We start from the raw sequence: 10961 nt of genomic DNA, 5'->3' as shown, positions 1-10961 counted from the left end.
ATATCGCGTCTCATCTAGACGCAATATATCGATCCGAACACGTCTCTATATAGATTCCGCGAACTCCACCAACCCGAACGCGAGTGCGGACTTCGATTGTACCGCGCGCGTTGAGGACGGTGAGTAATTTGATCTTAGATCCTTTGACTTCAGCACATAGCTGAAGTTTGCGTATCTGAGATCGATTTTCCCCCGTAGTTGTAGACCAACCCATAGTTAGTAGCCATATAGTTGTTTAATATATTGAAGTTTTTCAGAATAAAATAAACAGCCAAATTGCATAATATTATTTACTGTTAGTTAACACATGGAACCAAATCATTCACAATATTTGATAATACATTTAATTACACAGTAGTCTTGGACAATCACAAAAACAAGCAGAACAAACTACATAAGGCCTTAAAATTAGAAGCACAGTGCGTATTGTTGGATTACTAGGTTTACAAATTAGGCTACATATAATTAGTTTGTCATTATCTTTCATAGTTTGCTATTCAAGCAAAACTCATTACAAGGGAAAGGCAACTTACAAAATTTATTTCACTAAGAGTTAATACAAAAAAGTGTCAACATTTCTTCACTGTTCAGGAGCAGATTAGTAAATTCTCATACAGTAATAAAAACATAGGTTGCAGGCTCATAAACACCCAAAAGTAAACTGAACTGACAACGGAAAACTTGCATTTTGTCATTACAAAGTTAGACAAAACTTCAGGATTCCTTCTATCCATATACTGCATCGCTATAGAATAGAGATTTAAAACTAGCTCTAAATACACCTTACTGTTTCAATTAAACCACTAAAATATTTAAGTCACACCTCAGTAGTGAGAGCATGTGAATGAATTTATTATAAACAGTGGTATTTAGGACTTCATTTTACAGAATAACCTGTTTAGCTAAGCAACAGATGAGCGGGCGATTTAAACCTCATCTTCCAAGTTAAAAAACAAAAACAAATAACCACAAGATATCAGATATAATGCACGATAGCACACAAAAAAAACAAACAAACTGTTTTGACCCAACTCCCTATAAAACAGGGCCTGGGCCATTCAGTGAGTGTCTGTGTTTTCATTACATATTTGCTTAAATCTATGGCTATTGGTATATTTTTACAAATACAGCTGTTTACAAGTCTGATTTTTAGTGTACAACCTGTGCAACAGAATAAGTCACAGTACATTTTGAGATGTTTAAAAAAATATTTATAAATTTGATATGCTAAAGCATTTTGGCAACACTTTTACAGCATCTGATTTTACATAATTAAAATTTCATACAGTACTCCTTGTGATATTTTGTACATCTAAAAAGAAAAAAACTCACACATAGTATAACGAAACTACAGAAGCTGAACTGCATGATCGTGTTATTCCAGTTTATAATACTGGTTAAAACCTTCATTAATTATGTTCACAAATCATTACCTGTACATTCATGAAGGCAACTGACATGATTTGAAAACAAAACCTTCAGGTTTTATGTTAGTATTTATCAAAGAGTGTGCAGTTCTGCAGTGAAATGATAAAGCATGTAAATATATAAAGTACTTTACAAATTCACCAGTTCCTGTGATACAAACTGTTTTTAATAGTTCAAGGTACTGTCCATAAAGCTCCACTCATTTATGGCCTGCTCTTCTACCCACAGTGGCTCTACAGGTCTCTGCAACAACGCTCAAATAATGCTAAGCCATGCGAAAAGTCAATACTCATCTTCAGTCCCATGGATTATTAACACTGGCGATGTTATTTTAGAAATTTTGTCAATGCTGCAAGAAAAGAGATACAACATGAACACAGAACAGTCAACTTTACACACTTAACCTTCAAGAAAAAAGTCTTAGCGCTATGTCTACACTTAAACTGGTACAGCACAGCTCTGGTGCTTCAGTGTAGCCACTTGCTGTAGCAACGGGAAGAGTTCCCCATTGCTGTAGTTAATCCACCACCTAGCAGTAGCTAGGTTGATAGAAGAATTATTCCATTGACCTAATGGTGTCTACATCAAGGGTTAGGTGAGCTTAACTATATGCTTGCTCAGGGGTGTGGATTTTTCACAACTCTGAGGCTACGTCTAGACTACCCGCCGTATGGCGGTGTTAAAATCGTTGCTCGGGGATTGATATATTGCGTCTCATCTAGACACGATATATCAATCCCCGAGCGCGCTTATATATCGATTTCGGAACTCACCAACCCCAAAGGAGTTGCGGAATCGACAGAGGGAGCCGCGGACATCGATCCCGCACGCAGTGAGGAGGGTGAGTAATCTGATCTTAGATTCGACTTCAGCTACGTTATTCAGTAGCTGAAGTTGCGTATCTAAGATCGACTTCCCCCCGTAGTGTAGACCAGCCCTGAATGCCATAGCTTGGCCAACTTAACTTGTTAGTTTAGACCTGCGTTTAGGCTATGGCTGCGCTATGAACTAGAGGTGAAATTCCTTTGCTTATGTACACGTGCTAGCTTGATGAGAATTAGGAATGAGCAAGTATAAACAGCAGTGTAGCTGCAGTAGCATGGTTAGCAGCAATGAGGGCACAGATTTTCCCAGCCCTTGCTGTCTGAACCACAGACTCAAGACTACACTTTATTCAGAGCCAACAATACACCGGCCAGGACCACTCACTAGTATCATTACATGGTTATATTTGGGACAGTTATATTTTTCCCTGACCTTTTAATACAAAAGATACCCATAAAACTGATTAGCAATATAAAACATTCACAAGTGTGTGAATCAAGCATTATAAAAACATTTTATTTTATAAGCTACTGTTTAATCTTTTTCATGTATTCAAATGTTTCTGGATTCATCAGCTCTTGATTCATTCTTGTACATAAGAACGGCCATAGTAGGTCAGACCAAAGGTCCATCTAGTCCAGTATCTCTCTTCCAACAGTGGCCAATGCCAAGTGCCCCAGAGGGAATGACAGAACAGGTAATCATCAAATGATCCATTTCCTGTTGCTCACTCCCAGCTTCAGGCAAACAAATTACTAATTACAGGATACTACCATTTTTTAACATTACCTTACAAGAACTGCCAAGAATTTGCAGGATTACTTTCTTCCCTATTCTGAGAATGTCAGTGTGATGTTGCATTCTATATGATTTTATAAATATATGATAATGAGTGAATATAATGTAACTGGAATATGCTTCATGCAAAAGATCTCTGTAAGGTATCATTACAAATCTTATAATCTACTGAGTGTGGTCATCCTAGTTGTATAAATGTTCACTCTTACATTTCTTCTTACTTCTTCTTACTTCTAGTTTCAGATACAACTCTGAAGGCCGATTGTAATTATGCAAAGTGTGGGCATTAATGGTAGTTTGGAATCTTGATGGCTCCCATCAACCTGGACAACTGACTGTGGATGGCTTTGTTTGCAGGCAAGCCTTCCTATGAGTCAGGCTGGGAGGAATGAAGGCTTGAAGTCTTACAGTGACATGTGATCATGTCACCTGAACTAGAATCCATCTTTAACCTGGTGTCTTTCCATTCAGAAGAGGAGGGGGTGGGAACCCAGAGAGGGACAAAGCAATTCCCGACTCATGCAAAAGACACATAAATGGTGGAAAGAACAAAGGAGAGCCTGTCATGAAGAATCCTCTAGCTACCACTTGAGCTAGAACAAGAGCTGTACCAGGAGAAAGAATTGTGCCCAGCCTGGAAGGTGTCCAGTGACGGGGGAGGGGGGGACACACCTTACTGAAGCATCTCTGAGGGTGAGATTATCTGTATTCAGTTGATTAGACATAGATTTGTGCATTTTATTTTATTTTGCTTGGTAATTACTTTGTTCTGTCTATCACTACTTGGAACCACTTAATCCTCCTTTTGTATTTATAAAAATCACTTTTTACTTATTGACTCAGAGTATGTATTAATACCTGGGGGGAGAAAACAGCTGTGCATACCTCTGTATCAGTATTATAGAGGGTGAACATTCATGAGGAACAATTCATGATTTACCCTGTATAAGCTTATACTGGGTAAATGTATTTATTTGGGTTTAGACCTCACTGGGAGTTGGGCATCTGAGTGTTAAAGACAAGAACACTTCTGTTAGCTGCTTTCAGTTAAGTCTGCAGCTTTGGGGCAAGTAATTCAGACCCTGGGTCTTTACTGGAGCAGATGGGCGTGTCTGGCTCAGCAAGACAGGGTGCTGGGGTCCCGAGCGGCACAGAAAGCAGGAGCATAAGTAGTCCTGGCACTCAGTTGGCAGCTCCCAAGGGGGGTGTTCTGTGATCTAACACACAATTAGTAGCACTTACTTGGGAATGCATCAAAGCAGTAGGTCTTCTTTGTATCAGGAAAGGCTACTCGCATTCCCGAGGTCAAGGAGAATGAAGAATTACAGCAGCACTCTCATATCGAGCAGCGAGATCCACAGAGGGTACCGTTCCTATACTTTGGCCATATATAATCACATTTTCAGGGCGGATTCCGTACTATAAAATTAAGAGTGTTAAAAACTGGTATACAGTAAAATAACTGAATTGGTTTTGTTATATGAATTAGGCAGAAAATGATATTTGTGGATCAAAATTTACCAAGTAGGATGAACAAAAGTGACTAGTAGAGAATCAGATATCGTAGTTGTAATATTGCTTTCTGTACTTCAATCTTTCCACTTTTGTCCAACTTAAAGTTTTGACAGTAAGCTTTTCTACTACCAGTTGTATTTGGCAAACATTGTGTCTCATGTCTGGAAAGATACTGAAATATGGCTTTTTTGTTTAAAGGATACATATATGCAATAGCACCATGGATAAAGTCAGGAGAACTCTGGAATCAAGTCCACTAGTTATCCTGCTACAGAAAACAGAAGTGTTGTTGTATTCCAAGATGACAAGGTATTTTAAAATCAAGGCAGCTTTCTACATAAGATTTAACAAAGTTAGGGACATGCCAAATTATGGACAAATTTTTTTTTTTTAAAACAAAGAACTTAAATATGTTTAACAATAAAGCCCAGTGGCAACAAAAAAGGCTCAAGATGCTGTCACAGTCCATTTTCTTCCCCACTATACTTAAGTTATGGATAGGGCCCTACCAAATTCAAATTCATTTGGTCAATTTCATGGCCACATGATTTCAGATATTTAAATCTAAAATTTCATGGTGTTGTAATTGTAGGGGTCCTGACCCCAAAGGAGTTGTGTGCGTGAGTGCGTGTGTGGGGGGGGTCTCAAGGTTAGAGGGGGTTGTGGTACTGTTAGCTACCTAATTCTGCTGCTGCTGGCGCCCTCCATCAGAGCTGGGGCAGCTAGAGAGTGGCAACTGGTGGCTGGCATCCCAGCTCTGACTGCAGAGCCTCCACTAGCAATAGCACAGACGTAGAGGGCATGATATGGTATTGCCTCCCTTACTTCTCTACCGCTGCTGATGGACACTGCCTTTGGGGCAGGGCAGCCAAAGAAGGCAATGCAGAAGAAAGGATGGTAATACTGGGACCCCTGCCACACCTCCCCCCAAATAACCTTGCAGCTCCCTTTGAGTCAGGAATTTGAGAAACACTGGTCGCCCTGTGAAATCTGTATAGTATAGGGTAAAAACCACAAAAGACCAGATTTAACAGGAGGAGACCAGATTTCACAGGCCATGACATGTTATGGCTTTGAATTTGGTAGGGCCCTAGTATGGATAATGTCATCTTTATTGGTGTAAACTTTATAGACATCTGATATTGACTTCAAAAATTTAGTAGTAAATAATCTACTTTTGTTAAATGGTTATATAGTCTGTTCCCACCCATTTTATAAAATATCAAGGTAGAAGTATTTCATTAAGCGCTATTCCATTTGCCACAAACTTGTGTAACAAACACTGTACAAAACAGCTGTTAATACCTGATATACAGCAAACAAACAGGGATGTGAAGAAGATGGTCAGTTACAACATTACTCAGCCACTCTTAATTTAAAAAAATTACTTACAAGTAAAATGAACCATCACCTGAAGCATCACCTTGTTAAACCACAAACCCAACTCTCAAATACAATCCTCCTATACAAAGGAAATGTCAAATTTCAGCTCATCCAAATTAGTACCACAAAATTTTAAACTCGAGAAAAAAAGGCTTATAATTCGGACTTGAAAAAAATTACCAGATACCAACCAGCCAAAGAACATTGAAAAATTATGCATGTTCCTTCAGGTCAGATCAAGGAACAAGGCCCTGTAGAGATGCCCAGGACTCTCCCTATTTCAAAAGAGGTTGGTGCTATAATTGCAAAGTGAGTGCCGTTTCTGGATCCTGTTCGTTCGTCCCGCTCCATCTTTCATATTGGCTTCCAGTCTCTCTCACAGATTATCAACCTTTGTCACTCTCACTGGAAGAGAGAAAGCATTCTCTGATATCCAAGAGCTTCTTCACTCAGTTTAGAATACAACCCATTTTATGGAATGACACGTTCAATTCTGGTCACCCTGTCTCAAAAATATGTAGCAGAAATAGAAATAGTTCAGAGCCAGATGATGAAACGGTGGAATGGAAAACACTTCACATTAAGGGAGATGTCAAAATACTCAAACTGTTCAGTTCAGAGAACAAATAATGGAGGGACGTGATAAATATATAAATAATGACGGTACAGACAAAGTGGACTTGGTACTCCTATTCAGTTGTTTTCATAATGCAACAATAAGACAACACTCAATGAAACTGACACAGGCAACAAATTTAAAACTGATGACAGGAAGTATTTTTGCAAACCACACTATTAGTCTGTTAATTCATCCTCATCAGATACCACTGAGGCCAAGATCTTAGGAAGATTAAAAAAAACAAAACACTGCAAGTTTATATGAATAATAAGAACGTCCAGCTATGTTACATCAGATTTTAGAAAAACCTTAACATTTGGAAGCATATAAAACTTTCATGCTTCATTCAAGGAATAAGCTAACCATTAACTGACTTCCTGTATGGGCTGGTTACTCCATAATTGTTCAATTTGAGGTTTCTTGCATCTCTCTCTGAGGCATTAGCTAACTGGTCAGAGACCGGATACTGTAACAGATTAACTACTGATCTAGATAAGAGAGAGCTTGGATGCATGTTCAGGGGTTCCATCCTTCATACCGTCTCTGGTTAGGTGTCCAATATATATGATAAGCCCCCTCTCACTGAACCCTATTTAGCTGCTCTAAGCCAAAAGATCCTCCCTTTCTGTTCCTCCCATGCATCCCAGAGCCTCCTAGACACTGTACTAAGAGTCCATGTCTCAGCTACTCTATTTCGTGGCGGCTGTGAGATGGTATCTCCATTTAAAGTTCTGTTCTCCAGTAAACTGCTTTAGTGTGTGCCTCTGCTGCAGCTTAGTTTTCTCCACGCAGAGTGGGGAAATTTGAGAGTTTCACTTCTGCATAACAAAACTGGCAAGACTAATTAGTTTTCACTCTGCTGCAGCTTTGCAAAGCTGTGAGCAGCAGCAGGGGCACTGGAGCTTAAGAAGAGAGCACAACATTTGTTTATGCTAGTTGCTACTAGCATACTCAATTGCGTGACAACCAACTATTCTTGTTATATAGGGATGTTATAAATTATTCCTATCGCCACCTTCTAGGAAGAAGATGCCCATTTGTCTGTGATGACAAAAATCGCAGTGAGCTGGGCTCTGCTCATTCATAGATTTTTAAGGCCAGACATGACCATTATGATAATCTGTCAAACTGCACAATACACTATACAATATTGTGCAGTAGTTCCTTTAATCAAGCCATTATTTCTGGTCAATCTGATTCAAAGACTTGAAGTGACTGAGAATCTACTTTTGGTACATATAACACCCATTTTACAAATAGAGAACAAGGGAAATAGACTCAATGATCTGTCCAAAGCCACACAGGCAGACTATAACAGAGCCAGAACCCAGACTTTTGCTGCCCTAACCAGAAGGCGTCCGGTGCCACACCCTTCTATATCACTCACTCCCCATAAGGGCATAGCCACAGAAAAGCAGTTAATGAACTGGTGCTTGGAAGCATTAAAGGGGAAAGAACGAAATGAGCACTAATTGCCATGATCAGTACTCCTCCCATCTTCGGCCAGAGGTACACAGCTCTTTACAGTCTGACTGCTAGGAAGTTCATTGAAGAAACATGAGGGCTTGGCAGAGAGAACTTGTCAAACTGAAGAAAGAGGTTAACTGAAGCTGAATTAGAACAGGCAGGTACAGAGCACAGAACAAACTAGTGGGAACAGATGGGAAGTAGTAGACAGAGTAATGGAGAAAAAGGAAATTATAAAATGGATTTGAAAATGAGAGTTGCCCTATCTAGTTTTCCCTTTGGAAGAGAGAATGAGCAAATGTGCACAGAAAAAAATCCAAATAAGAGGCTAACACAAAATAAAAACCAAACAGCATAAATAGAAAAGAAAAACCAAACAAACAAAACCAACCAACCAACAACCCCCACCCCCCAAAAAAACTACACACACACCCCCCCCGCAGAAGAGAGAGAGTAGGACAAACAGAAGCTTTAAAGTAGTGTATTTTTAGAATATAATCAAAACAGAAAAATGATGAGAAAAAAAATAGCTAAGGGTTTTGGTTTTTTTTAAAAAGGTTTAATAAAACAGTATTTCACCATTTAATACAATTTCTAAAAAGGAGGGTCATTTTTACAACATGTTGAAATAGTGGTATCAAATGTTTAGACATCCCCCCCACATTGTGTAACATTAATACCCTGAGAAAAATGCCTGCCAGTATCTTTTAAAGTAGTCCTGTCTGCCTTAAAAATAAAACGCAGAGCTCCTCTTGAAGACATGAGAAGCCACGCCCTTTAGGAACTCAGCTTTAATTTTCATAACTGATACAGTAGTATGGTGTACATTTGCACTGGTATTTGTAAAACATTTTTATTATACCAATTCAATACATACAGAAGTTAGGCTAAGTATACATGACAAACTTTTGTCAGCATAGCTATGCTGGTCAGAAGTCTCTAGCCTCTAGCATAAATGCAGTAATACTGGCCAAACTGCTCTTTTAGTTGTATAGCTTATTTTGTTGGGAAGGTGACCAGGGGACTGTGTTTGGTGGTATAAAACTATGTCCACATGAGGAGCACTTTGCCAGTATAGAATACCAGTAAAACTATACCAGCAAAGCGCTTCTAAAGGTAAACCTGGCCTTAGTATCAGGCACTTGTGAACATATACCTAACCAGATACTTTGGGGAGCTTATCTGGGAAGATGGGTATTTAAAGTAGAAGGTGAAGCTACATAGACAGATTCTCTATTGCATTCAAGATCAACTTAGCACAGCAAAGAAAGGACACACAGGTAGCTTGTTTTGGCTCCCTGATTCTGTCTAGGTTGTCCTTGATCCCAGTGTCAGCCAGAACAGCACAGGGACAACTTTTAGGAAAGTTAGGTCTACCAGCTGAGAAGAGCTGAAGCACTGGCCATGCCCCCTCATATATTTGGCCTATGGGAGAAGTAGAGGGATAGAAGCCTGCTACACTGACTTTACACGAGCTGAGAACACTCATACCAGGGGAGTTCTCAGCTGAACCGACAACTAGATTCACCCCTTTGTATCACTGAAGCTATGCAAAGGGATCAGAAAGGGAAGAATCTGACCCACGTTATACAAACACACGGAAACCAAAGTACTTCAAACATCAAGTGCCTTAAACAATTTCCCAATTATCCAAGCCAGAAAACTCTGCATTTAAACACAGAAGCTAGTAGTCAAAATATAAAACAGAAAGCTAGCAAAATGGGTATAGAGCAACCAGATATCAATTTAAAAATGACTTCACATTGTAAAAATGAAACAGATTTCATCTGACTCCTCAGACTTCAGAAATTAGGATGTAAATCCAGTGTTCCTTTTTAACATGGCCAGCTGTGGAGTATATAATGTATTGCCCTACTACAGCAAAATATTGGCTAGAAATGCATCAAAAAACTAAAAGATGCATCCTTAGAGCCCATCTATGTTTTCGATTATTCTGAAATATGATCTCACCCATTATTCAGGGAAATAGTAATTATGATTATAGTTACATGTGTAATTCTTGAACACTGGGAAGAATAAGACACCCAGACATAAGGAATGGCTGAAGGACAAATCCATTTTATCAGCTATAAGACAAAATGGGAAATAAATCCTGGAATCACTTCCCAAACGTCCATCATGCAGACAATACACAGTTACGTATTTTGATGTACCAGTAAAATGTATCCACACTAAAGACCCACTCTGTTATTTCTGTGTATATACACGTGAATATCTAAGCACCTACCCATAATTTTCTCATTTCCTTATTCTGCAATTATATAATTGTTTAGATGTAAGGTAAGGCAATCTCAAACTGCTGCCAACATTTATTGCAACAGTTGACTGACTGATGTATGCTATACCAGTGGTTCTCAAACTTTTGTACTGGTGATCCCTCTTACAGAGCAAGCCCGAGTGCAACCCTCCCCCCCTTATAATTATATAAAAGTGTTTTTAATTTAACACCATTATACATGCTGGAGGCAAAGCAGGGTTTGGGGTGGAGGTTGACAGCTCATGACTCCCCATGTAATAACCTCGCAACCCCGAGGGTTCTGAACCTGAGTTTGAGAACTCATGTACTATACAAACTCTCAGTAAAGAACCTATAGAATCCTCAAAAAATAACATGGACTGTGTTTAATTTATTGCATTGAGAAATTTCTCATGTTATTTTTTAAAAATTAAGGTCCTTCTACAAAAAATGTAAATGAAAGCTCAAATTATTACACAGAATTAAACACATTTTTAGTGGGTAAATTTCCCACTTTTCCCTTGCTGTTCCCAAGTTTTTAACAATCCTTTCATTTGGCTAAGGGATCTGGCCACAACTATAAACTGGGAAAAGTAGTTCAAGAATAGTACAAAGTAATCTTTTCTCTGCAATGACTGGATGTAACGAAGTGAGACTATTCTTAATGTT

General features: G+C 38.9%; 1 protein-coding gene across 1 annotated transcript in view; it reads right to left on the bottom strand.

Moving 5' to 3' along the window:
- Nucleotides 1–219: 219 nt before the first annotated feature.
- The window catches only part of ABHD17B (abhydrolase domain containing 17B), a 33027-nt gene continuing 22285 nt past the window's right edge, over nucleotides 220–10961 (bottom strand). Inside the window, 6 exon segments of the mRNA XM_030567104.1 lie at nucleotides 220–1644; nucleotides 1647–1674; nucleotides 1677–1716; nucleotides 1718–1777; nucleotides 4290–4359; nucleotides 4362–4471. Of these exon segments, the coding sequence (XP_030422964.1) occupies nucleotides 1442–1644; nucleotides 1647–1674; nucleotides 1677–1716; nucleotides 1718–1777; nucleotides 4290–4359; nucleotides 4362–4471 (511 nt within the window). The 3' untranslated portion in view covers nucleotides 220–1441.

This window comes from Gopherus evgoodei, chromosome 6 (assembly GCF_007399415.2).
Source record: "Gopherus evgoodei ecotype Sinaloan lineage chromosome 6, rGopEvg1_v1.p, whole genome shotgun sequence".
Classification (NCBI taxonomy): Eukaryota; Metazoa; Chordata; order Testudines; family Testudinidae; genus Gopherus; species Gopherus evgoodei.
This window is presented reverse-complemented; position numbering and strand designations above follow the sequence as displayed.